This window comes from Ascaphus truei, chromosome 8, assembly GCF_040206685.1.
Source record: "Ascaphus truei isolate aAscTru1 chromosome 8, aAscTru1.hap1, whole genome shotgun sequence".
Classification (NCBI taxonomy): domain Eukaryota; kingdom Metazoa; phylum Chordata; class Amphibia; order Anura; family Ascaphidae; genus Ascaphus; species Ascaphus truei.
The window spans coordinates 14,327,059-14,354,160 of NC_134490.1; the positions used below are offsets into that span (position 1 = coordinate 14,327,059).

General features: G+C 41.4%; 1 protein-coding gene across 7 annotated transcripts in view; it reads right to left on the reverse strand.

Moving 5' to 3' along the window:
- The window catches only part of TBATA (thymus, brain and testes associated), a 28,459-nt gene extending 1,885 nt beyond the window's left edge, over positions 1-26,574 (reverse strand). For 2 of the 7 annotated variants that reach the window (XM_075610585.1, XM_075610582.1), the window contains exons 1-8: positions 26,472-26,558; positions 20,619-20,676; positions 12,586-12,833; positions 8,971-9,144; positions 8,209-8,297; positions 7,280-7,441; positions 5,023-5,104; positions 2,180-2,336 (exon numbers count right to left, since the gene is read on the reverse strand). In XM_075610585.1, coding sequence (XP_075466700.1) covers positions 2,180-2,336; positions 5,023-5,104; positions 7,280-7,441; positions 8,209-8,297; positions 8,971-9,144; positions 12,586-12,833; positions 20,619-20,665 — 959 coding nt within the window. In that variant the 5' untranslated portion in view covers positions 20,666-20,676; positions 26,472-26,558. Of the gene's footprint in view, positions 1-2,179; positions 2,337-5,022; positions 5,105-7,279; positions 7,442-8,208; positions 8,298-8,970; positions 9,145-12,585; positions 12,834-20,618; positions 20,748-26,471 lie in introns of all 7 variants that reach the window. The other 5 variants (XM_075610583.1, XM_075610584.1, XM_075610588.1 and 2 more) reach the window with 5 other exon arrangements.
- Between the last annotated feature and the right edge of the window lie 528 nt (positions 26,575-27,102).

The following is a 27,102-nucleotide window of genomic DNA, read 5'->3' on the forward strand; positions in this document are numbered from 1 at the left end:
TTATTTATAAAATATTTTACCAGGAAGTAATACATTGAGAGTTACCTCTCGTTTTCAAGTATGTCCTGGGCACAGAGTTAAGACAAATAATACATGGTTACAAATACAGTTACATAAATGAACAGGGTATACATTATATACAAGACATTGCATGCACAGTTAAAGAAAATATATGTTATGGGCGAATGAAACAGTTACAGACCAGATTAAAATGTGAGACAGCCTTAGATTTGAAAGAACTTAAACTGGTGGTGGATGTGAGAGTTTCTGGTAGGTTGTTCCAGTTGTAGGGTGCATGGTAAGAGAAGGAGGAACGGCCGGATACTTTGTTGAGCCTTGGGACCATGAACAGTCTTTTGGAGTCTGATCTCAGGTGATAGGTGCTGCATGTGGTAGATGTGAGGAGCTTGTTCAGTTAGCTGGGTAGCTTGCCCATAAAGAATTTAAAGGCAAGACAGGAAAGGTGAACTTTGCGCCTAGACTCTAGTGATGACCAATCTAGTTCTTTGAGGATTTCGCAGTGATGTGTGTTGTAGTTGCATTGGAGAACAAAACGACAAATTGAATTGTAGAGGGTGTCAAGTTTGCTAAGGTGGGTTTGAGGTGCCGAGCCATATACTATGTCTCCATAGTCAATAATTGGCATTAGCATCTGCTGTGCGATACGCTTTCTGACCAGGAGACTTAGGGAGGATTTGTTCCTGTAAAGTACCCCTAGTTTTGCATAGGTCTTGGTTGTCAGGGTATCAATGTGCATTCCGAATGTTAAGTGGGAGTCAAACCATAAGCCCAGGTATTTAAAACTAGTGACAGGGGTTAGGGTGGTGTTAGTGTTGGTTCTAATATGGAGCTCAGTCGCTGGAAGCTTTAAGAATTTAGTCTTGGTCCCAAATACCATTGTTACAGTCTTGTCAGTGTTTAAAAACAGTTTGTTTTGGGAAATCCAGTTTTCGAGTCTCAAAAAGTCAGACTGAAGTATGTGTTGAAGGTCAGAGAGGCTATGGCTGTGTGCATATAGGATTGTGTCATCTGCATACATGTGTATTGAGGCTTCCTTACAAGATGTGGGAAGATCATTAATGAACACTGAGAAGAGTAGGGGCCCCAGAACAGAGCCTTGCGGACACCACAGGTGATATCCAGGGGGTTGGAGTTAGAGCCTGAGATGGACACATGTTGGGATCTTCCTGATAGGTAGGACTGAAACCAGTTTAAAGCATGTTTCCCTATTCCAGAGCTCAGGAGTTTGTTAAGCAGGATAGCATGATCAACAGTATCAAAAGCCTTTGCAAAATCTAGGAATACTGCACCAGTGAGTTGTCCCCGTTCCATTCCACACTGGAGTTCATTGCAAACTTTTAGCAGGGTAGTTACGGTGGAGTGTTTGGGACGAAAGCCAGATTGGAATTGGCTAGGGAAATTTGTCTTGTTATAGTAATCGCTTAATTGGGAGTGAACACATTTTTCCATGACTTTGGATAGAATTGGGAGAAGTGAGATTGGCCTGTAGTTTGAGACAGTGTTTTTGTCCCCACTTTTGAAGATTGGGACAACTCTGGCAGTTTTCCAGGTCTTAGGGATATGGCCTGCAGACAGTTATTAAGACAGTTCTTCCATTAGAGAGGTTAGGAGAGCCTTTGCAGGTAGTGCTAGTACTTGTAAAAGTGGGGACACCGTGGCTTGGTTTGCAAGCTTAAAATGCTTTGGCCAAAGAATTTTACTAAATGACCCTCACTTATGAAAAGAAAAACATAAGTACAGGCATACCCCGCTTTAAGTACACTCACTTTAAGTACACTCGCGAGTAAGTACATACCGCCCAATAGGCAAACGGCAGCTCACACATGCGCCTGTCAGCACGTCCTGAAGAGCAATACCTGCTCCCTACCTGCACCGAAGCTGTGCGCAAGCGGGGAGACTATAGAGCCTGTTACAAATGCCTTATTTACATCAGTTATGACGATTGCAGTACAGTACATGCATCAATAAGTGGGGAAAAGGTAGTGCTTCACTTTAAGTACATTTTCGCTTTACATACATGCTCCGGTCCCATTGCGTACGTTAATGCGGGGTATGCCTGTATTTAACTATATAATTTGTCAAATTAAAAGTAGCACTGAGGCTTTTTGTCTTTTGTTATATACTACAACTATTACATCACAAAATGCATGACAAGTACCTGTTTAGATTGCTCCTCCAGAGGTTCTCATCTCTTGACAATAGTCCAAGACCAGCTTGAGAATGAAGCCTTTCCCCCAAGTGTCTGCCCACAGTCTGAGACTCCAGCGAGATATTGGCAGTTGCAGTCTGGATCATTCCCATGACGAGGTCCTTCTCTGCAGCATAAGAGGAAACCATGCACTTTTGAAAGAGTGAATATAGTCTTGGAAACCGCACACTGGAAGGGGCTTATACATTTTAGAGAGATTAAATGAAGGTCATTCAAACAGCAAAGGGATGATAATCACAGTTTAATGCAAGAGATTATAATGTTTTCCTTGTGGCCCGAAAACCAAATGCAGGAATTGAGCAAACTATCTTAACCAATGGATGTCTGCTTTTGTCCACAGTTTTTTTTATTATTTAAGTAATAATCCCCGAAGAACAGGGCATTGTTGGCCAGTAATGCCATGTTCTGAGGGGGTTATTACTATTGTAGGCTAAATATAGGCTTATTTAAAAAAAGATACATTTTTGTTGTCATATTGATTTTTATCAGCATGATTGTCTACATTCTTTTGCTTTTACTGCAAGTTTATTAAAAGGAAATTGTACATACACACAGCTCCCCTCTATATACACACACACACACACACACACACACACACACACACACACACACACACACACACACCCCCACCCCCCCACACACACACACACACACACACACACACACACTGCAACCCCCCTCTATATACACAAACACACTCTGCAGTCCCTCCTCCTCTACACCCACAAAACATACTGCTGCCCTCTTCCACCCTCTACACTCACAAAACACACACAGAAGTCCCCCCCTCTACACCCACAAACACACTTCAGATAGACACACGCACACACCAAAACACACTTCAGCCCTCCTCCACCATCTACACCCACTGACACACACACACACACACACACACACTGCAGCACCCATCTACACCCACAAAACACACTGAAGACACACACACCAACAAAACAGACTGCTGCCCCTCTACATCCATACAACACACACCAGGAGCCACCCTCTACACCCACTGCAGCCCCCATGTAAACCCCCCCACACACACAAAACACTCTGCACCCCTCCTCCACCCACAAAACACACACTGCAGACACACACAAATCAACAGACTGCCAGCTCTACATCCACAAAACACACACTGAGACACACACACCAAACACTCTGCACCCCTCTTCCACCCACAAAACACACAGCAGCCTCCCCTGTGGATCTACAGAACATACACTGCAGAGATACACACAAATCAACAAAATACACACCAGCAGCCCCCACCCTACACCCACTGCAGCCCCCTGTAAGCCCACACACTGCAGACACACACACCTACAAAACACACTGCACCCCTCCTCCACCCACAAAACACACACTGAAGACACACACACACTGCGGCTCCCCCTCTACACCAACAAAACACACACACAGCAGACACACACCAACAAGACTCTGCTGCCCCATCTACACCCACAAAACACACACCAACAGAAGACACACACACACCAATAAAACACACTGCTGGTCCCCTTTACACCCACAAAACACACAACAGAGACACAAACCTTTTCCCTCACTCTCCTGCAGGCAGGGTGGGGGAGGAGTCAGTGCCTTGCTGGTGCCTTCTGTCCAATCACCTCCCCTGTCTAAGAGCAAATTTCACTCTTTCTGAATGAAAACTGAAAGCTGATTGGCTGAAAAACTTGGCAGGGTGCCAAAAATTCCAGGCCATTACTGATTGATTAAAATTCTAGGCATTATCCAATCAGAGAGCAGAGATTTCAATAATGCCTATAATTTACCAGCTTTAGCCTATAATATTAAATATCTATGGCACAGATTATACACTCCGCTTGCTAGCGAGAGTGCGAGCCCCTACCGTGCCGCGCGGCTGCAGCACAAGCGATCCCTGCTCAGAGAGCTGCCGGCGATGAGGGGGCGTGGCGGGGGCGTCACGAAGCTGGTTTGCCCTCATTGGCTAAATCAGCTCACGTGACTCTGAGGTCACGCAGCAGCCGCCGCCTGAGAAGACAAAATGTATTGACTCCTCAAAACGCTGCCGCATCAACCCGCCTCTTCGCCTGCAGCCTCGCAGGCGCTTGGCGAACTGCTATAGCCAATGACTGAAGTGTGCCTGACGCGCGCGCCGCAACTCCTCCACTATAATCTCAGCCTAAGACAATGTACACTGGCGACACACTTTATTCGAGCTGGGCTAGTCCCACGAATTCGGGTATACCCGGGTGTATTGAGGTTTGTGACTGTTTTCTGCCCGAGTGCATTGAGGTATTTTCCAAGCAGGGATTGAAGCATTTTATTCCCGCTGGCTGCAATACTGCACAGTATATATATATATACTGCATTATAATTCATGAATTTATGCCATCTGGTAGACACGCGAAGCATTGCAGCCTATTAAATCCTAATCATTATCATTTAACAGATCAGCCGCCCGTCAGCCAGGCATGAACCCAGGCTGGGAAGGCAAACACAACGGGGCTTGTCAGAGGTGAGGAGCGGCGCATTCCAGGTATCTGCCAGGTACATACTGGGTATTTGCTCGAATAAAGTGTGTCGGTGCAGTATATTCAGTTACATTTTTCAAGGTCTTTTGGAAACTTGGTTTCAAACATGACCTAAAATGCGAGTTCTATTAGTATATCTTAGCCCAAATAAAACTAAATGTTATCTATTATCCTGAAACAAATAATTTAGCAATACAAGTCAAATTAAATAAAACAATGTATATCATGTGAGCATAAAATGAATATTATTGTCATTCCTAATGTCCAGGCGTCCCTCACCTCTCTGTCCAGCTGACAGCAGCCATTGCTGGATTGCTGACAGCGAATCTGTTTGTAGAATCTGGCAGAGCAACTCCAAGACCTGTTGGCAGAAGAGACACATGTCAGAGAAGGCCAGGTCAGCGCGACACATGTATCCTTATGTACACCGTTTTTTTAGTAAACGAATGGTCAAAAGGGAACACAATCAGATCATGATAAAAACTGATTAAACTATTTAAACTGATAAAAATGAGCCTTTCATGGTTTATAAAGTTTAAACAAACAGGACATTTCCCAAACATACAGTATCCACAGTTGGTATAGGGTTAAAAAAGAAACTGTATTGCATTTAAGTGACTGACTCCCAAAGAGTAACTTTTAATTAGATACAATGTAATTTATTTAGGTGATTATGTCATTAAAATAAGACACCTTGCAGCCCATACCAGTAAATAGTCTAGACTAGAGCAGGAGTGGCGAACTCCAGTGCTCAAGACCCCCCAAATAGGTCAGGTTTTCAGGATATCCCTGCTTCAGCACAGGTGGCTCAATCAGTGGCTGAAGCAGGGATAGCCTTAAAACCTTACCTGTTGCTGGCCCTTGAGGACTGGACATGGTCACCCCTGCTCCAGAGGGTATCTTCTGATGCTGGAAGGTTTCTTCTGGTAGAGCCCTGCTTAGTAAAAATAGTATTATCTATAAAAAAAGACACCCCCTGATGAAATGCGCATGCGCACGAAACGCGTTGGGAAGTTTCATTTTAGAGCTGTGTTTGTGGAGGAAAGACTTGAGTGACGTGGCCGGCGTAAGCAGTGAACGGAGGAAACTGAAGGAACACGTATCCACTGGACCCGCCCCCTAGTGACGGAGCATCTGCCCGGAACAAGCAGAGAACTGCAGGAGGTCTTACCAGTGGCGTGGTGCAGAGAACCAGCAGGAGTAATCGTGCCGTTCCTATATTGAATCACATGCTGACTTACGATTAGAATCTTGTGAGTAGGGCTCTGATTTTGCCGCCACCGGACCTGGTTCACTTTCAGTCATCCTGTACTCTTCATTTATGTTGTTTTATATTAAATTAGCTTTTATTAATTTTTAGCCTTGCAATTGTTTGTTTAGTTAGTCTTGTCTGTCTGCATTGTTTTGTCTTGAGTGTCTGTGATTGTTCAATTAGTTCATATGTGAGTGTCCAATTGTCATTGACATACTGCACTATAATTTTCTTTGTGTTTATTTCCACATATTCACCTGTCCACTGAGGGAGTTTCATCACTTGATATCACCTGAATCATTGTTTGGACACTACCCTTCATCCATAGGAATTTATTAGTCATCACATTGGACATGTAAGGCGTCGGTTTTCCTTTTTTTCATAGTATTATCTATATTACTTGACAGACAAGAGATTTTTTTGAGGATGGCTCTATAAATGTGACCTGTGCTCATGGCCGAAATCTCATCACACAATATCATATACCTTAAAGCAGCAGTCCAAGCTGCCGTTTTTAATTAATTAATTTTTTTCTTTTTAATATATGCATCAATATAATCCACACAATGATAAGTAATTAGCTAAGTTACCGATCGATCCGTTCTCCTGTGATTGATCAGCAAAGATTTGGCTCGGGGGATCACAAAATGGCTGTCAGTGCAGCAGAAGAGGACCAAAGGTGCAAAGTTCTGTGAGGAAGATCACGTGACCCGGCAGTGACTAGATACAATTGGCGCACTGCTAGAGAGAGGGCAGGGCTCAAAAAGGGGTGTGCCAGAGCCTGTTTCAGAAGAGGAAGGGGATGTGACTTTGTAAATGGTTGCTATAGAAATAAAAATGCTCATTACATTATAAAACATTGAAAATGTCATTCATAGTTGTTTTTTTTTTTTTTAATGCTACATGTATTTTCTCATAGTACAGAACTAATTTTTTTTTTAAACACAAATGTAGGATATTGTTTGGTCTGCAGATTTAACTAGGATTTGTGTTTGTCCAGTTTACCACAATATATTGTGTCACAACGTATTGTGCAAGCATGACCTACTTAGTGCGTCAATTCTATAGAGCAGCTTAATGTAATTAATTTACATCTGTTTTCTGTCCCCTTCAGTGGCTGCCTGTATTTCATCATGTGAATGACACTGTACAGTATATTACTGTTCTGGGTCCAGAATAGGAAAAAAACAGTAACCGAAAAAGATCCCTGTGAGGTTGAAAAGTTTCGACAGAGATGTGTGTACGAGTATCTCACAAGACTGGCTGATAAAACGTATTTCTTACCAGCAGCTCCTGGTCTTGAAAGTGCGTGGTGGAGATTTTTCCTTTGTTCTTGCTGTTTCTGTTTGCTTTGTGGGATGCCTGGCGGGTCATTGCACGTGACGATGGTGGGATAATGCGCCCGGTTTCTGCGGAGTACTGTGTGGATCTGCGAGGCTCCTCAGCCTGATGAAACAGTCGTTACAAGCAAGTAAAAGCTGCTCTTGCACAACTTCAATATTCATGAAGCCTGGAGCGCGCTACTAGGTTGCAAATTGGTTTTATTCAACGTTCTCCATAATGCTGTCATTTTTATGGTAAGGAAAATATAAAATGAATGACCCTGATGAAGTATTCCTCTGGAAAAGAAAAGCTTAAGAGAATAAATTCAACACAACATTGATTTGGGCCTATCAAATATCCTTAGGCTGCAGCCAGGCAGGGAGCGGGTGCGCTGGCGCTCATGCGCGGGTAGATTTGTGGCCGGCTAGGTGCACGCACGGGGGGGGGTCGATTCGGGGGGCGCAGCCATGATGTCACCGAGCTGGTTCGCCCTCATTGGGTGAACCGCTCATGTGACGCGCGAGCGAGAGGCAAATTAAATTTTGCTTTCTTCGGCAAGCAGCTAAGCACCGCGCATGCTCAGGCACTTGCTCACGCTGGCTACACACATTGCCGCAATGTGTTTCATCGCGGCCAGCTTGACAATAACTCAACTGTTTCAAGCGGCAATCCCACCTAGATTTTATATATATTTTATATTTTGAATTGATTTTTTCATCATTTGAATCCCGGGGCTTGAACCGTTACCCCAGTGCTGAAAGTAAAGTGGTTTAATACTTATATTATATTTTGTAAAAAAAAATATTTCTGCGACTGCTCCTTTAACTTTAAATTTACATTAAGGGGCTACAATATTATGTGATGCTGCTGGGTTATAAACAAATAAGTACCTCCTTTTTCTGTAATTCTTTGTCGGGAGAGTTGCAGACTTTAGTAGCTAGTTCTCTCAGTTCCCCACGCCATGCATCAGAGACAGAGCCTGTATCATGGGAGAGAAGAGGCTAGCATCATGGAGAAAGGTTTATAGCATAATGTGCCCAGTGTATTGTTTTGATCACAGCCTTTGTTTAGGAGATTGACTCAGATTACCTCTTAACATCAATATACCAGTAGTAAAAGTACTTAATGTACTTTTATAGGGAGCTGGTCTCTAATATACATGATGGTGCATGAGGCAAAACTAGTAGATGCCCCCAATTCATGCTTGTGATTTGCTTTGAGCTGTATCTTTGTACAGTATCTTCTTATTAGCTGCTGACCAAACTAAATGATCTAACAGCAAATAAAAATGGCCCTGGCAAACATGATCACATAATTGTGTGTTTGACTTTTCCCTGCTTGCATCAGCAAAAGACATGGGAACTCATTTATTGGAGTATCGGGGAAAGTCAGTTGGTACAAATATAGTAATGGTACAGTATGTATGGTCCTCCAGATTCAAATTGAGACAAGTTGTGACATTACCCATCTCTATTTAATAAACTTGAGTCAAATAATACATTACTCACATTTTGTATAACATTAGTACTCTGCCCCCCTCCCCCCAATATATTACATTCCATGTTCAGTCTACAATCAATGTAACACTTTATAAATACAATAATACAGCTACAGTCATTGTTCTGATAACCACCAGGATTTAGAATACCAACCAAATCCAAGATATGGGACCACGTTTCCATATGGATCTCCTATTGGCATTTGGATGCTGCATGGTACACCCAGCAGATTAGTGGGGAACTGGCTCTTAATCATGGGATGAGGAGAGAGTGGAGATGTCACCGACCATTCATCATTTACAATACATATCGGAATTCCATTGAGTCCTGAAGTAAACAGCAAATTCATAATAAGGAACATCTAAGGGGCAATCTCTTCAAGGGCCAAAGTGTTCTAACGCTAGTGACATGTTATACAGCTAACATCTGGATGATCAATACCCAAATTATACCCATATAAGGATTTTTAAATAACTTTCTAAAGTTGCCTTTTGTTGAATGTCACTGTGTGTTCAGCAGAGGTTTGCATATCTTTATCTTTCTTATCTTTATTGGCTCCCTGATACAGACAGAGTGAGCTAAAGAAATCACTTCACTGAGACACTTGTAATTCATTTCCCAAAAAATGAAAGCAGCCAAAACTTTGCTATTAGTATGGTTACATTGGTTTGAGGAAGCTGAATTCCTTGAAGAAGCATTCCTCACAGCACTTAAAAAATGTATATGCAGCATTTGATTACCTTTAATGACTATAATGGATCTAATGGGTATATATCAGTTGCGGATTTCACATTCGGCCCAATAGGTTAGGCCTACGGCGGTATGTGCGATTGGCGCTTGCCAGCCGTGCACGCGCATGTGTGGCCGGCAACGGGACAGCATGGCGCTGGAGGAGGGCGGCACAAGGTAAATGCTTACGAGTGGCATTTTCTAAAATCCGACACTGCACATGGTGCAATCTTCTTCAAGAGGTGTTCCCGAACTGCTTATGATCTGCAGACACCATGAGACAAGGGGGCAGGAGAGCACACAGTGTAACACCACAATAGTGTAGTACCCTCGATTTAATAGGAAAATATAGATGGGTAATGGGTAAAAAAATGTAATATAAAAAAGTGTCATGTACAAAACCCAGTCACATATAAGGCAATAGCAAAAAAGCTCAGCTCGGGACCACTCCACTCGACCTAAGCCTGCTTCCTCAGGTGTGTTGGGTTTAGGCTCAGGTCGTGCAAAACACATAGAGAAAGTAGCGGAGCTGCTGCCAACAGCTGATCCCGTTAGATACAGCTGCGCCGAGCACAGTGGAGTGGTCCCGAGCTGAGGGACGTCATCCACCAACACCACCGCCGACATCACCTTGACAATGGACCCCATGGGGTGGGACGCTGGAGCGCCACGGAGAGCAGAGAACGCTGCAGGCTGGTAGGTGGCAGGGACCCTGTGCTCACACTGACTTCCAGCCTTCATCTGGTAATTGCATTTTAGGTGTTGGTCATTGTACCGTTATCTTTTCATTTTTACCGTTTGCATTTTCATACATTAAAGTCTTCTATAACCTATGTCACATTTTGCTGATGGTTTATTGATATTGGATCATACGTGATTGTGTTTTGTTTATAAGACATTTTTTTTTACTCATCGCTATTTTCCGATTAAATCAAGAGTACTACACTATTGTGGTGTTTTGTGCGCTCTCCTGCCCCAGTTTTTGCATTGTCTATTGTCACAGTTTGCAGCTCAGCACAGCCTCCTGCTGGGAACACTACAACATCTTCCTGTTTGTGATCACTTCATGCCAAAACTCTTGCACTGCTGGGGAAGTGTGCTAAAACCCTCTATAGTAACCAAAGGATGCTCAGCATATTAAAACTCATTAAAAATGCTATCAAGAGTTGAACACATTTTTTTTAATGCAGTAAGTATTATCTAATTCTACAGAACTTATTTATATATATTTTTAAAAAAAAGGATTTTGCTGCTTTAAATTCATTACAAAAGGTGGAGTTCTGGCTGGTTATGTGGGATTGCACCTTTAAGAATTATTCTCATCGCCTGAATGTACACCAAAGCTTTGCAATATTTAGTAACGTTTGGACCACGTTTCTGATCCTAATTCCATAATGAGCAAAAAAGGAAAACTTTGTTCCATTTTCTCTATTTTTATAAATGTATTCACCACTAGAGGGAGGTAAAGAGCAAGAAAAGAAATGCAAAACAACAATTCAAGGCTGCTAAGCGGAAACAAGATACAGTAGGATTGGATATTAGACACAGATATAAGGCATGAAACATTTAAGAGTGACTACTGAGGGATAACCCCTTTGCCCCCAGAAACCCTTACAATGCCTAGCCGCCTCTTTAGCAGCAATGGGTTTATTACAAAAACTAAAAAACTTACATGAATAAAATGTTTACGTCTCATCTTTTTAATTTTGCTTTAAAGAACGTTCTTCTGTATGTTTAGGTTTATGCCTGGTGCTTTTATTCTGGTGCTGACATATTTCCTTACCCTGTAAATAGTCTGTATGCTTAAAGCAGCAAAACATGTGAAATCTTATATGGGTTTGTTTTTTTTAAATAAATCAGTTCTGCCGTATTAGATAATACTGTTTTTTTTTATTATCATTCAACTCTTAATGTCATTTTTAATGAGTTTTAAAGTATCCTTTGATTTCTATAGCAGGTTTTAGCCCACCTCCCCAGCAGTGCCAGATCTTTGTAACACTTTCCTACTTGTGATCATTTTTTGCCAATATTCCCAGCAGTTTGAGCTGTAAACTGTAACAATAGATAATGTTACTTTAGTAAAATAAGGATACATTGTAGCTGCTGAGTTACACTGACTAAAGCAGCCATTATGTTAGGACCAGGATTTTGACAGATTTATAACAGGAACAGCAAACGATTGCCAGCATAGGTAAGAATGTAGAATTATACATCGTCGTATGCTTTACATATACAAATAAGAAAAAAAAGGGTAGAATGTAGTTTTGCTGCTTTAAATTCAAAAATAAGCTTTCAGCAAAAATAAAGAATACAAATAATGAGCACATTCATATCTCCACGACAGGTCCATAAACCTGCCTCTCACCATAATGCTTCCACTGCAGCAAGGGGTTCTGGGTAACGATGTCCAAACAAACACTCACAGGGTGTCACTTTTTGCTATCAAAATCTCACAGATCTTTACCAATATATTGCCCATATAAAGAAGAGACCTGTGAGGTTGTGGTTGTTTACACTATAACATCACAAATAAAGAACTCTGATGGTCCATTAACAGGTATCCCAACCTACAACTAATGAACCCTTCTCCAGGACCGAGTCAGCTAGTAGAACTTAGATTGGCAATTGTAAGTTGGTTAATTCATGGTGTGTGCTAAATGAAAATGGATTCGTTACAGCTGGCTAGCACAAACTTTTCTCCCTGCGTCCCCCTCTTGCAGTTCCCCTCTCTCCGCCCCCTCCCCCCCCACTTACCTCGGCTCTGGCGTCGACATCATGATGTCACTTTGCCATAGCAAAGTAGCGTGACATGACCTTGCGGCGTCATTTGACCCAGCGTTGCCATGACGACGCGACGCGGACGGAGGCAAGGAAGTGAGGTTTACAGAGGCCTTCGTCGCTTCCCCTGCACTTAATTTAAGTGCCTTCGGGAAGCGCGCAGGGCCTCTGTAAGCCCCGCGCCCCCCACAGTCAGTCTCGCGCCCCCCCTGGGGCCCCCCAGTTTGCACACTGCTGAGTTGTAGTGTGCATGGCCCATACCTTGAATGTGTGTCACGCGGTGTGGGTGGGGATTGTGCCTTGAAAAAAATGAATGGTGGCTGAGGCTACCAAAGCAGGAGTTGTTTTTGATTGGGGGGCTCTGCATCTGAGCACTGAAGCGCAGTGGGGTGTTCTGGGTGACATTTTCCAGTTTGTCTGTCAGAGTTACAGCTTCTTTGCTTTTGAAAGGACCAGAAATTGGGTTCTGCAGCTGCTCCATCTGCTCTTTGGAAGAGATATGGTTAACTCTGCAATACAAATAGAGATAAATCATAAACATACGACAAGACACACAAGTTGTTTTTTGTGTGTATGTAATTGTACATATTAAAAAAAAAAACATTGCTAAGATTGAAAGGGTATGTTTCTAAGAACGGGAAAATAAGGGAAGTAATGGGTATAAGTTAATATTAAAATTATATTTTAATATTCGGTTTCTCATGCCATCACAGACACACACACACGTTTCTTCTTTTTTTATATATATATATATATATATATATATATATATATATATATATATATATATATATATATATATATATATATATATATATATATTTATTTTATATATATATATATATATATATGTATATATATATATATATATATATATATATATATATAAATATGCAAATATAGCTGTATGCTCATCTGCATGTCTTAGGCAGGTCTGCAACCCCGCCTTTCCCCATTATCACCCAGCATATAGCACTTCCACTGCAGCAAGGGATTCTGGGAAATGACATGCAAATGAGCACACAGTGTCACTTTTTGCCTCAATAACCATTTTTAACATGGTTCCCTATAGGTTTAAGCTTGCTGCATGGTCACAGCTTTGAGCACAGCCAGGGTTAAGGTGCATACCCAGAAAACCACTCAAAGACAGCCGTTTCGACCTTGATGGGTCTCATCAGTGTGGGGTTGATTTTACTGGGAATGCAAGAGAGGCTATGGGATAGGCTAAACCATAATACTGAGTTAAGTTATGGTGAGTAAAAAAAGTGACAAAAACCCTCCACAGGAAAGCAAATATGCAAATATAACTGTATGCTCATCTGCATGTCTTAGGCAGGTCTGCAACCCCACCTTTCCCCATTATCACCCAGCATACAGCACTTCCACTGCAGCAAGGGATTTTGGGAAATGACATGCAAATGAGCACACAGTGTCACTTTTTGCCTCAATAACCATTTTTAACATGGTTCCCTATAGGCTTAAGCTTGCTGCATGGTCACAGCTTTGAGCACAGCCAGGGTTAAGGTGCATACCCAGAAAACCACCCACAGACAGCTGTTTCGACCTTGATGGGTCTCATCAGTGTGGGGTTAATTTTACTGGAAATGCAAGAGAGGCTATGGGATAGGCTAAACCATAATACTGAGTTAAGTTATATATATAAAGAAATATATATATATATATATAGAAAAAAAGAAGAAGAAAAAAAATATTATATATATGTATAAATATATAGTGCCTACAGCTGTACTTAGCATTTTACAAGAGAGACAATAAATTATAGGGAATTATAATACAATAAGTGCAACAAATAGGATCAGACAATAGGAAAGGAGAGTCCCAGAGAGCTTACAATCTAAGTGTATGATGGGAAACTTACAGAGAGAGCAGGTGAGGGAATAAGTGCAGTAGATGGGAGTCATTGGTAGTAGAGACTGTGGGTGTGGGACAGTAGCCACGAGTCTGGGCTAATAAAATGCTTCATTTAAGAGGTGAGTTTTAAGGTTAGTCTTAGGTTGCGCTTACATTGCTGGCGACAGCGACGCGACGTCGCGGCAAAACAAATGTATTGCCGCCATCGCGTGCACTTATAGTAGAAGCGACTACTTTGTCGCGATTGCTGGAAGTCAATTTGATTCTTCCAGCGACCGATGCGTGACGTCACCGTCGCTGGCACTATAAGCGCAGCATTAGGCCGAGTCCATGGTCCCTGCTGACGTGCTGCGGGTGCTTTCCCTGGCCTTGCGGTTGCTTACCGCACGCGCTGTCAGCAGCCGTCAGGGGGTGGGCCGGGGGTGGGCCGGGGGCGGGCGCGTCACTGGCCGGGGGCGGGCCAGTGATTTCACGGAGCTGGTTCGCCCTCATTGGGCGATCCGCTCACGTGACCGGCCTGTCTCGCCGGCAAGCGGGAGAATTTTAAATTCCCCTAAGACCTGCGCTTCCGCAAGCGCGCGGAAGCGCAGGTGAGCCCCTACTAAAGCCGCTCTAATTGCAGCTGTAGGGGCTCAGTGCTGAGCGGGAGCGCGCGTGAGCACGCTTCCGCAAGCAAGCACCAAACATGTCCGGGGCCTTAGAGGTGGGGAGAGAAGTGCCTGGCATAAATGCCAAGAAGTTACAGAAGTAAGGAGCAGTGAGGGGAAAAGATTTAAGGTGAGAGAGAGCAATAGAGGTGAAAGGGGTGGAAAGGAGACAGTTTGGGATAGAGAGCAGGAGATGGGCAGGGGCATAGCGAGAGATCAGAGCTGATATATACTGAGGAGCAGATGAGGGGAGAGTTTTGAAGGCAAGGAGGGGAACTTTGTGGGTAATACAAAACTTGATAGGAAATCAGGAGAGGGATTTAAGGAGGAGATGATCAGATATATTGTCTATACGCTTTTTGTTTACGTGTGTGTCTGTGTGTGTGTGTGTGTGTGTGTGTGCATGCGTGCGTGCGTGTGTATGTATGTATATATACTGTACATACAGTATATCAATAAATAAAAATGAATGGGTTCGAAACCACACAAAATTCTGTGACATCATCACAAAGGTGAAGAAATTAAAATGGCAGTGGGATGACATATCACAAGAAGAAATGACCATCGTTGGACAAAGATGTTGCTCAACTAGATTCCGAGGGGAAATGAAAAGACCAAACGACGACTAAAAGTAAGATGGGCGGATGTAATCAGAAAATGTGTTGGAGCAACGTGGAGGTGAGAGGCTTATAGCTGCAGTACCTGGACGATCATTAGGGAGGCTTTCATCCAGCAGGGGATCGTCAAGGGCTAAGGATGAGATTATAGTGCTTGTGATGGTGTGCACGTGGCGAGAACAACATACTTGTTCCCTATGAGGCCACCCATAGTGCTCGCGACTGTGCTAGCGATGCAGAGCGACTGCGCAGCAGTTTTTTGAAAAGACAAATAATTTTGTCTTTTCGGGCGACGGCCGTATCATGGCAGCGTCACGTGAGTAGTTCAGCCAATGAGAGCGAACCAGCCTGGTGAAGCCTTCGCCACCCCTCCCCAATCGCTGGTAGCTGAGTTCACCCATCGCTTGGGCAAGAGGCGCGTGCACTATAATCTCAGCCTTAAGATGATATGAGCCTTAAGATGATATAAATATATATATATGTTTCATCTATTGTCTGTTTGTATTCAGTCACTTATTTTGATTTAAATTACAGACAGGTGCCTGATTGAGGTTCTCTGAGTATCCTATGATTTCATCCAGTCTGATTGGACCATCACTGTAATGTGACTGCTGACGTATCCTGAGCGCGCTGGCTTGAAATATCTGCCGCTTTGAGAGAGACTTTACTCCCGGAAGAAGCCGAGTGAGGCGAAACGGCCGTCGGAGTGGTGCAGGGACCAGCCTCTTAATGTCTGTTGCAGTTTTCCCTGACCGGAATGTGACAAAGTCCTATGCGTGGCTGTGAGCATATGCAGCAGAAGATTCAACTAGCGGAGCAGAGTGGAGCATCTGTGTGCTTAATGCACACTGGGTGATATAGACTATTATAGCTACTCCAACTACATCGTCTCAATCTTGGCATTGTACTGTTATATAGCGTCTACACACAGTATTTGTTTGTTCCTGCTATAATTATCCTGCATTATCTATCAACTATGCTTATGCTTCAGCCAGCACATTATACTGCTGTTGGGAAATTGCAATTTTTTTCTGCTGAACATTCAGCTTTAACCCTTATGTGAACGGGACTTTTATCACTGACATGGACATGATGTATCATTACGTGTTTTCAGCATGTCTACACAGGATTAAACTGGGTGCTACACTTTTGCTACAATCAAATTCCTCCTAGGATGTATAGTTAGATGTATCTGTTTTTACACAGGCTTCACTTCTCATGCTTTCATTCTACCTGATTGATTGTGCATTTAGCCCAGGATCATGCAATCATTTTCAGGGCGTTTCTACATTATGATTAGGGTAGGAAGATCAGTGCTTTTCCATTTACATACCAAATTAGTGACATTAGGCTGTATGCATCATATTAGCCTTGTCTGTATTTTGGAGCAGGGAATGTCTCTTTTCATTGTTATTAGGTCACTTCTTTTTTTGTATGTGCATGTTTGTGAATCTCCTGTAGAGGTTTTGCCTTATCATGTGCTTCATGATTGTTATTTTGCTTAGTGTGCTTCCATCAGACCTGCAGGTCATTACTTTCATTGGGAGCTTTCAGTTCCCTTTGTCTGTGATAGGGCATGTGTTTCACTTTACTTACTGTATCATGTCTCTGGTATAATTTATAGATTCTTCTCACTATCTTGTGGTTTGGTTTATCATCATTTGAGGTTGTCTTTTGGTCTCCGTTTTGGTTTTAATCTGTCTATTTTATTAATTTCTCTTTTGTTCATATTTTTTGGTCCTTAATAAACTCTTTTGTATATTTGTTACATATCAGAGTGCTTATTGTGGGTTTTCTTCTGTGTGTGTGTGTATATATACACACACACACACACACACACACACACACACACACACACACACACACACACACACACACACACACACACACACACACACACACACACACACAAAGAAAGGATATGGTGCCACCTAAATCTACTTAGCATGTAGAAAGGCAAAATATGATAAAAAGTCTATGCTGTTCAGGACTAAAGAAAAAATATATAATATATATACACACACACACACACACACACACAGAAAGAAAGGATATGGTGCCACCTAAATCTACTTAGCATGTAGAAAGGCAAAATATGATAAAAAGTCTATGCTGTTCAGGACTAAAGAAAAAATATATAAATAAAAAATATAATAAACAAATAAATAAATAATGTCCAGATATGTAAAATACAATACAAATCAAGGTCCAGCTCCACATGCTATCCAAATGAGTCTTTGCAGCCTGAATACAGGGGAAAGCCACTCCCTCCAAGATATCTACAGAAAAGACAAGCAGAAAACAGGCGCACTCATAGCGTAGTAAAGTTTACAAAATGTATATGGAGTTGGATGTATAAAAATGCACACTCACAAACATAACGGGAATAAAAGCATTCATGAGTAATACTCAATCCCCAGCCGTGATGCAGGATACCAGCCGCTTCGATGTAGACGTCTAGTGTGGAGGAGAAACAACAGCTACTGCGGTGTACTCCGTGTACCGGAAGAGGTAAGAAGCGTCTCTATACTCCAAGCCCTTCGTCACTGCATTGGGTCTCTGATCCCAATCTCGCGAGATTTCAATGACGTCACTTGTCTCTGAGGATAGACTGCGGCAACCCCCGCAAGGATAGCAATGTATACGGCTATGCTTGGTAATATAATACCGGATATAACACCCGAGGGTGTGTTCTGTGGACTTTATTCTGTTCAGTTTTATTGCATTTATGCTATCTCACCTACGGGACTATTTCTATCCGGTATTATATTACCAATCATAGCCGTATACATTGCTATCCTTGCGGGGGTTGCCGCAGTCTATCCGGAGAGCCCAGTGACGTCATTGAAATCTCGCGAGATTGTGATCAAAGACCCAATGCAGTGACGAAGGGCTTGGAGTATAGAGACGCTTCTTACCTCTTCCGGTACACGGAGTACACCGCAGTAGCTGTTGTTTCTCCTCCACACTAGACGGCTACATCGAAGCGGCTGGTGTCCTGCCTCACGGCTGGGGATTGAGTATTACTCATGAATGCTTTTATTCCCGTTATGTTTGTGAGTGTGCATTTTATACATCCAACTCCATATAAATTTTGTAAACTTTTCTACGCTATGAGTGCGCCTGTTTTCTGTTTGTCTTTTCTGTAGATATATATATATATATATATATATATATATATATATATATATATATAATTTATTTTTTATATATATATATATTTTTATATATATATATATATATATATATATATATATATATATATATATATATATATATATATATTTGTGGATGTGTGTCTATATATGCATGTGTCTATGTTACAAGAATATTAGCAGAGTATTGTCTTAAATGACACCCCCCTCTGAACTAGAATATTTGTTATCTTTGTGCACATCTCACCCTGGAATCTAAAAGCAGTTAAATTTCCGAGTGACACCTGTAAGTATCATGCTTGTGAATTTCTCCATCTACATTCCTTCTAGATTTGGAAAAATAGTGCTGGCAAATGTAGCATTTCAGTCAATTTGATAAAGTATTATTATTTACTGTCCTTTGTGAATTCACTTGCAGGCATCACTTCACAATGGACACAGAGAAGATCACTGCTATGGAAAATGTTTGGAATAATGACCATGGGGTTTAATCAGAACAAATATGTCTCCCATCTAATAAGTTGCAGTTTGTGTTGGGTTACAGGTAAGAAACACTAAGAACATATTTTAGTAAAGCTTTGCCTGTTGTTTGGTGCATGACAGGAAGACTGTGGCTGTGGATCTATATCCAATATACTGTACACACATAACATAAACAAGATGGAGATAATTAGATAATGGATAGGAAATGGTAAACCTGAAATGAGCATTTAAGGTTAGGATGAGGTTAGATGAGTTAGTAAAATAAGAGATGAAGAAGAGGTTTTAATTTCGTGGTTTCATTGATTTGAAACCACGAAAAGCAAGGTGGAAATCTCTCTGGTGATTATTACTTTTTGTCAGATAAGACTGCAATACATTTTAGAAATTGGCACCTACAGTATTATCTATTGGCATGTACATAGCTACCTTAAGAACATCAAAATCATTGTTATGCAGCAAACATTCCTTTATCTTGTTTTTGGCTCTCAAAAACTATTTAAAAGAATGAAAGAATGTGATAATAACAAATGTTGTTACTGGATAGGGCCATCAACAAACACACTGCAGGCAACTTTAACAGCAAAAGGCTTAAATTATCAAAATGTGAACAATTCTGTGTTGTTTTTTTTTTTTAAATCAGTTCTGTAGTACAGTATTACATAATACTATCTGTATTTTTTTTAAAACTCCTAATGCAATGTGTAATGATTTTTTTTTAATGTTCTGAGAATCCTTTGATTGCTATAACAAACATTTAGAAAGTCATATCCACTTCCTCTTTTGAAACAGGCTCTGGCACACACCGTTTTGAGCTCTGTCCTTTGCAACAAAGTATCACAAACAGAGCTGTTGCTGTGTTCCAAACAGCACACGGTCTATTACTGTGAAAGCTCTAACAACAATGTGTTACACTTAGTAATATAATGTTACATATCAGCTCCAGCATTTCATAGACTGCAGCACACAGTTAGAAGGTGGCCATTTTGTGAGGCACACAATCAGGACTTTTACAGACTTATAACAGAAGCACTAAATGATTGCCAGTTTAGGTAGAATTATACATTGTCAACTGCTTTACATGCACAAATAAGAAAAACAAATGGGGAATGTAGTATTGCTGCTTTAACGCCTCGTTACAACTAACTTGAGGGAGAAATGTGGAGGAATGTGCTGATCAATAGAAATCAGGTTAAGTAACGTTTCTAGGGCTGAACCAGGGACTCAAACAGTTTACATATTTCACTATCCTGTCGCACTTCTTCTTAACGTTACTCATGCCAGTGGTGCTCAAGATCACACAACCGGTCAGGTTTTCTGGATAGCCCAGCTCCAGCACAGGTGGTTCAATGTCTGAGCCTCTGATTGAGCCACCTGTGCTGAAGCAGGGATGGATTGAAACATCTGTGCTGAAGCAGGGACTGATTGATCCACCTGTGCTGAAGCAGGGATATCTTAAAACCTGACCTGTTGGGAGGGAAATGAGGACTGGAGTTGAGCGTCACTGATGTATGCATACTTACTTCATGCTGTGTAGAACAGGTTGAGTGATGCTTGTCTCATCTGCCATTTGGTATTATTCTGTGGCAGAAAAAGGCAGTCATTTTCCTACACGTGCTGGTGATTTCCTAACTCACACAAGTGCAGGACTGCTAAATGGCAAGCAACATGAGAAGCAGAAGAACAATAGTGTTGGCTGCATTTTGCCTTTAACCTGCATACTCAGTCACACATTCCTTCAGTATATCAGGACAACATGCAGATACAGTTGTTATTTCGTTCAGGTTAATCCGGTAATAAACTCAGTATTGCATTGATTATGTTTTCATTTTTGCAATACTGTATATACTTTGAAGTCATACAATTTCAGAACAAGCATCCACAGAACAGTATGTACATGTGTAGGTTACAACAGGGGCGCTCAACTCCAGTACTCAAGCCTGCCCCCCTCCCCCCCCAAACAGGTCAGGTTTTCAAAATATCCCTGCTTCAGCACAGGTGGCTCATTTAGTCCCTGCTTCAGCACAGGTGGCTCAATCAGTCCCTGATCCAGTACAGGTGGCTCAATCACAGGCTCAGTCTTTGACTGATCCACCTGTGCTGAAGATGGGATATCCTGAAAACGTGACCTGTTGGGAGGGCTTGAGGACTGGAGTTGAGCACCACTCTGTAAAAACATTCCTTTCTAAGACTCTTACTGGGCCCAGCACTGTACTTTTTATAGTTTAGAACACGGGAAGCCAAATCCAGCCCTCAAGAGCTACCAACAGGTTGGGTTTTCACAATATCCCATGCTTCAGCACAGGTGGCTCAATCAGTGGCTCAGTAATAATGGCTGAGCCACCTGGGCTGAAGCTGGGATATCCTGAAAACCTGCCCTGTTGGGAGGAGCATGAGGACTGGATTTGAGAACCCCTGCCCTAGATATATAATGCATGCTAAGTAAAAATACAAGACTAAATTATGGATAATAATTAGCATTGGAACAGGTTTTAATCCTCCTCTTGCAGTGACTATGCATGTACTGTATGCATAATAAAATATACAAGCCTTCATCAGCAAAAACCTACAAACCCTTGTCAGATTCAAGACAATTAAGAATAGCCTCTAATTTATCAAAGTTCTGTCAACACAATACTTGTTTGTGCTTTTACTTTACAATAGGTTTTTCTTTCTGGAAACACAATGAACAATACAGTTACTGTGATATTTGCTATATAAGTCTTTTTGCAGTGGGTGACCCAAGACAAATCAAATAGTTGGAAGCATGTAGAATAATATGGTTGTGTCATTAAAAGAACACACTGGAATAAATGTGACATTAGAATATAACTGTCCCGTACCCTCCATTGACCTTGTTCTATGAAAAAGCTTTAAGAACACACGTTGCGTTGGAAAATTCCTGTAAAAGATAGTTAGCCAGTGAAGTACGGGTCCAAAAGGTTATAGAACTAACATTCGAATGTCAGATTTGTGGCGTGGTTTCCGTTTCTGAAACATTACTAAAATTCACATTCTCCTCACCACGCAAACCACAAAAAATCTAATTCATGCACTTTAATATACCCACTGGACTAGAGTAACCCGCTGTTTCTCTGTACTGTAACCTGCTGTTTCTCTGTACTGTAACCCGCTGTTTCTCTGTACTGTAACCTGCTGTTTCTCTGTACTGTAACCTGCTGTTTCTCTGTACTGTAACCTGCTGTTTCTCTGTACTGTAACCCGCTGTTTCTCTGTACTGTAACCTGCTGTTTCTCTGTACTGTAACCCGCTGTTTCTCTGTACTGTAACCTGCTGGTTCTCTGTACTGTAACCCGCTGTTTCTCTGTACTGTAACCTGCTGTTTCTCTGTACTGTAACCCCCTATTTCTCTGTACTGTAACCTGCTGTTTCTCTGTACTGTAACCTGCTGTTTCTCTGTACTGTAACCCCCTATTTCTCTGTACTGTAACCCGCTGTTTCTCTGTACTGTAACCTGCTGTTTCTCTGTACTGTAACACGCTGTTTCTCTGTACTGTAACCCACTGTTTCTCTGTACTGTAACCCCCTATTTCTCTGTATTGTAACCCGCTGTTTCTCTGTACTGTAACCCGCTGTTTCTCTGTACTGTAACCCGCTGTTTCTCTGTACTGTAACCCCCTATTTATCTGTACTGTAACCCGCTGTTTCTCCTTCTTTGGACTTTCCTTCCTCCAGTCCATCTTTAATGCTGCTGCTGCTGCTGCTGCCAGGCTTATCTACCTCAACAACTAGTCTACCCTCAGTGGCAGATTTCCCATTTGGCCCGTTAGGCCTGGTCCTAGGGCGGTAAAATTTGGCCGACGAGACTCCGTGTGACAACCCTCTGGTGACATCCGCAGCGTCATTTGACATTGCGAATCGGAAGGAGGAGGAGGGCGGCAGGAAGGAGGTGGCGAGCATACGTAAGTGGCACCTGCTGTCTACCCTACTGCTTGATTGTGCAAATCCCTACACTGGCTATTACCCACACCCAGCAGAAAACACCTCCAAAAGTCTCCATGACAAGGCCCCTCTCTACATTTCCAATATAATCCCAAAGTACTGTGCCACACAACTGATGTCGCTGAAGTCTTGACCTATGGTTTTCCTCCACCTGCATTACTTCCTCTCATTCCCACCTCCAAGACTTTTCCAGGGCCGCACCTCAGCTGTGGAGCTTATTACCCTGCACCATGAGACTCTCCCCCACCATTCACACTTTCAAAGGTTCCCTCAAAACTCACCTCTTTAAAGCGTCGTACTCAGCACCCTCCTGACAAGTCTATGGTTAATACCATGGTGAGTGCCCTTATAACCCCCACCTATCCCTCTCATCACTATCCCAATTCCTTTTCAATTGCAAGCTTCTCAGTGAAGGCACCTCATTGCCTACTGTTTCACTATGTTTTAAGTTGTATGTTTGTTTGTTTTTGTTCGTGTATTTATACCCACATTATACTGCACTACAGAATATGTTGGTTTCTTATAAATAAAATATATTAATAATAAGTATTATTATAAGTATAGTGTCCTTTTTGGTGAAATTTAGTTGTAATGTAGCAGTGACATTGCTTAAATCTGTACAATCCACATTAGCCCATATTAAAAATACAGCTAAACAATATGACTTTGACTATAACATGTTCTATTTCAGTTGTGGTATGAGTTGCTACATGGGACTGCCCCGTCAATTTGTTGCAGGCAACTCACAACTATAATGTGTAGGACAATGTCCCTGAAAGTAGCACTGTAAACAAGACATGGTTGCCATAGAAACCTGCCCTGAAAAGTCCAACATTGAGTGGATCAATATCTAACAATGCTTTCTGTAGGCCCGGACACGGAGAGTGAAGCGAATTATAGACCTATAACTTTACTCATTAGGAATTTACATTTATAAAATGTGTTCCCTTGTTACTAAGGCCAATAACACAACAACTTTGACACATTTCTAGACAAACCTAGAATCTAGGGAGGAGTGGCTCAGTGAGTAACGACACTGACTGGCATTGAGAGGAGCCTGGTTCAATTCCCTGTGTCAGCTCCTTGTGACCTTGGGCAAATCACTTTATCTCCCTGTGCCTTAGGCACCAAAAACATAGCTTGTAAGCTCCACGGGGCAGGGACCTGTGCCTGCAAAATGTCTCTGTTAAGCTGCTACGTAAAACTAGCAGTGCTATACAAGGACCTTAGCATGTTAGTTTATTGATATTGACATTAAATTGGGGTTGTAGAACAGCGTGAGACTTATCAAAGAAAAGGTAGTTCCATTACAAGTGGTGTTATTTATTTGTTAACGTTTAGCCATTTGGTGCACTTTTTTCACCCCATTTTGTAGTCAGGAGACTTTGTTAAATAGCCCTGTTCAGTTTGTAATGAAAGCTTTATCTTTATTCTTTTTGGGTCTTCTTTCTTTCATTTGGTCAGTCTTTCCTGAAAACATAGAGAGCCATGTAAAGGGTGTTACTCCATTAGCCACCGTACCACTCATTTAAGAGAGTGAGCTGGAAGGTGTCTTATGGAATTGGACGAATTTGTAAGTATGGCCCTGTGTGCTTAACTGTTAAAAATCTTTCTTACGTAGGTTTTTGGGGTAATTTACGCAAAGGTTTGTGAACCAACATTCAAAGGTACACAAATATAGCATATTTATAAAATGAGTGGTGAAAGTAACCAAATGTGACCAAGTGGTTTATTAGTTACAAATATAGCCGCCGTTTAAATGTTCATTAAAAAAAATTATCAAAAAGAATGAGTAATTCTATAGAAATAGGTCTTAAAAGGGATTCACAGCACCGGTGTATTGTTTTATTTATACAAACCCTATACATCAAAGGGAAACGTATTTAATAAATCAAAGCAGTACTGAAAAGCAATAAGACTATTACGTCTGTTTCATGCTAAATTGTATTTTAAAGGCGCATCATCTGCTAAAAACATTTACAGATACAGGGAGAGGTACTTCTTAAACACTGTCTGCTTTTTTGGTGTCAAACTCGTCTGTAGAAGTAATTAAAAATCCCTTCCATCATTGCGCAGTAAATAATTATTTCTCATGCAGCAAACATTTCAGTTGTAGTGATTGGCACGAGTTACAGTATGTAGGGGTTTGTTTGTTTGTAGGAAATAACATATACAGTTACATTAACATTTCTCCAAAACTGAAAACCTTCACAAAGCATTAAAAAAATTTTTTTTATCAACTACGGCCCCTTTAAGGAATGACAGTTAAAACGAACAGGTAATGTTCTTGGAACAGTACAGTAGATGTATGAATGGACTTGTCACAGGTTGTGCAGCCACTATTGTTCCATGAATAACGCATAAGCTTTTCATTCATTGCTGAACAGGTGCACTAACTTTAATAGGCAGCATTAGCTACGTTGCTGGTTCTACAAGTATTTATTTATTTATAACATGTTTTACCAGGAAGTAATACATTGAGAGTTACCTCTCGTTTTCAAGTATGTCCTGGGCACAGAGTTAAGACAAATAATACATGGTTACAAATACAGTTACATAAGTGAACAGGGTATACATTATATGCAAGGCATTGCATGCACAGTAAGAGATAGTACTGTATATGTTATAGGCGTATGTAACCGTTACAGATCAGATTAAAATGTGAGACAGCTTTAGTTTTGAAAGAATTTAAACTGGTGGCGGCTGTGAGAGTATTGCACTAAAAACGTAACCCCCTTCCTTCCGAAGGGTTCTGCAATGCATTGCTTATAGCAACTATGCTGGCCACTTTGGGCTCTATGTTTCCAGGGGTACCTGTGCGCGGACGCAGTTGCATTAAAAAAAAAATAGCATTTTTTTCTGTCTGACATTTATGAAGTATATTTCTGCTATTTTATTATTCAGTGCCAAAAAAAAAAAAAAAAGATAATACTATTATTCATTGATACATTCCCCGTGCAAAACTTATCACCAAGGAAAAATAGTTCCCATATTGTAACTTTTCTATTAAAATAAATAGATTTTTTTTAAATGAAAGAACTACCTGCACTTACAGACTTGAATAGAGTATTTGTAGCTGAACTATGAAAGAGACACATTGGAGATGTTATTTATATCTTCAGGCCAGTAATAAAATAATTTTACTCCAACAATCCTTGACGTGTACCAGTTCTTCTCTGTAATGTAATTGTTATCATTTTAAGAACCTCCAATACCAAGGAATGATTACAAGACCGCAGCCAAGTACCAGTACCTAATCTTTAAATGATCTCTCAGAATTCTTTACAGATTAGGAATTATCTATCTCACCATCTCTAAATCCCCCTCTAGACAATACGCCTTGTCTAACAAAGGCTTAGTGCCCTAAGAAGCATGTTAAAAACATTGACATGGATATGAAAGATACATCTTACCATGCACCCTGATAACAGAACCATGCAGATGACTCCTCTTTACTCCAGGAGTCTGGCAGGACCTTGTCCAGCTCCTTTTGTAAAGCTGTGTTTGCTTTCGTGCTTCTGTCTTATTGGGACAACGTTGCTAGGTTACATTTTTCTTGACATCAGAACAAACCCCCCCAGTGCCAATGGACGTGTGTTTCCTTTGGCAGTTCTCCCCCTCCCCTCCCCATTGTTAAATCAATGCAATTCTTTTGGAATTTCTTGTGACCTGTAACTAAGGAAAATGCCTGATCTGGGGACTGAGTAGAAATAGACCAGTCGGACTCTAGAATAGCCCAGAAAGTTTCACCAGATTATATTTCTCATTCCCTCTTAAAATTCAGGACGGGCAAAACCAAGCCGCCTAGTCCTTTGGTTATGCGATGTGTTGCAGGCCCGGCTTTTAAATAAATCGGATTTAAAAATACATACCAAAAATGGGGATCTTTAAATGTTTTCAATGTGTTGAATGTCTATAATGGGCTCTTAAAATGTGTGCATCTAAGTGGTAGCATATTTATCAGACACGGAGATCCCAGTGCTCTCAATAAGATTTTGTTTTCTAAGAAATGGGGTGCTGGTTTTTTACTTGTTGCATGTTTTG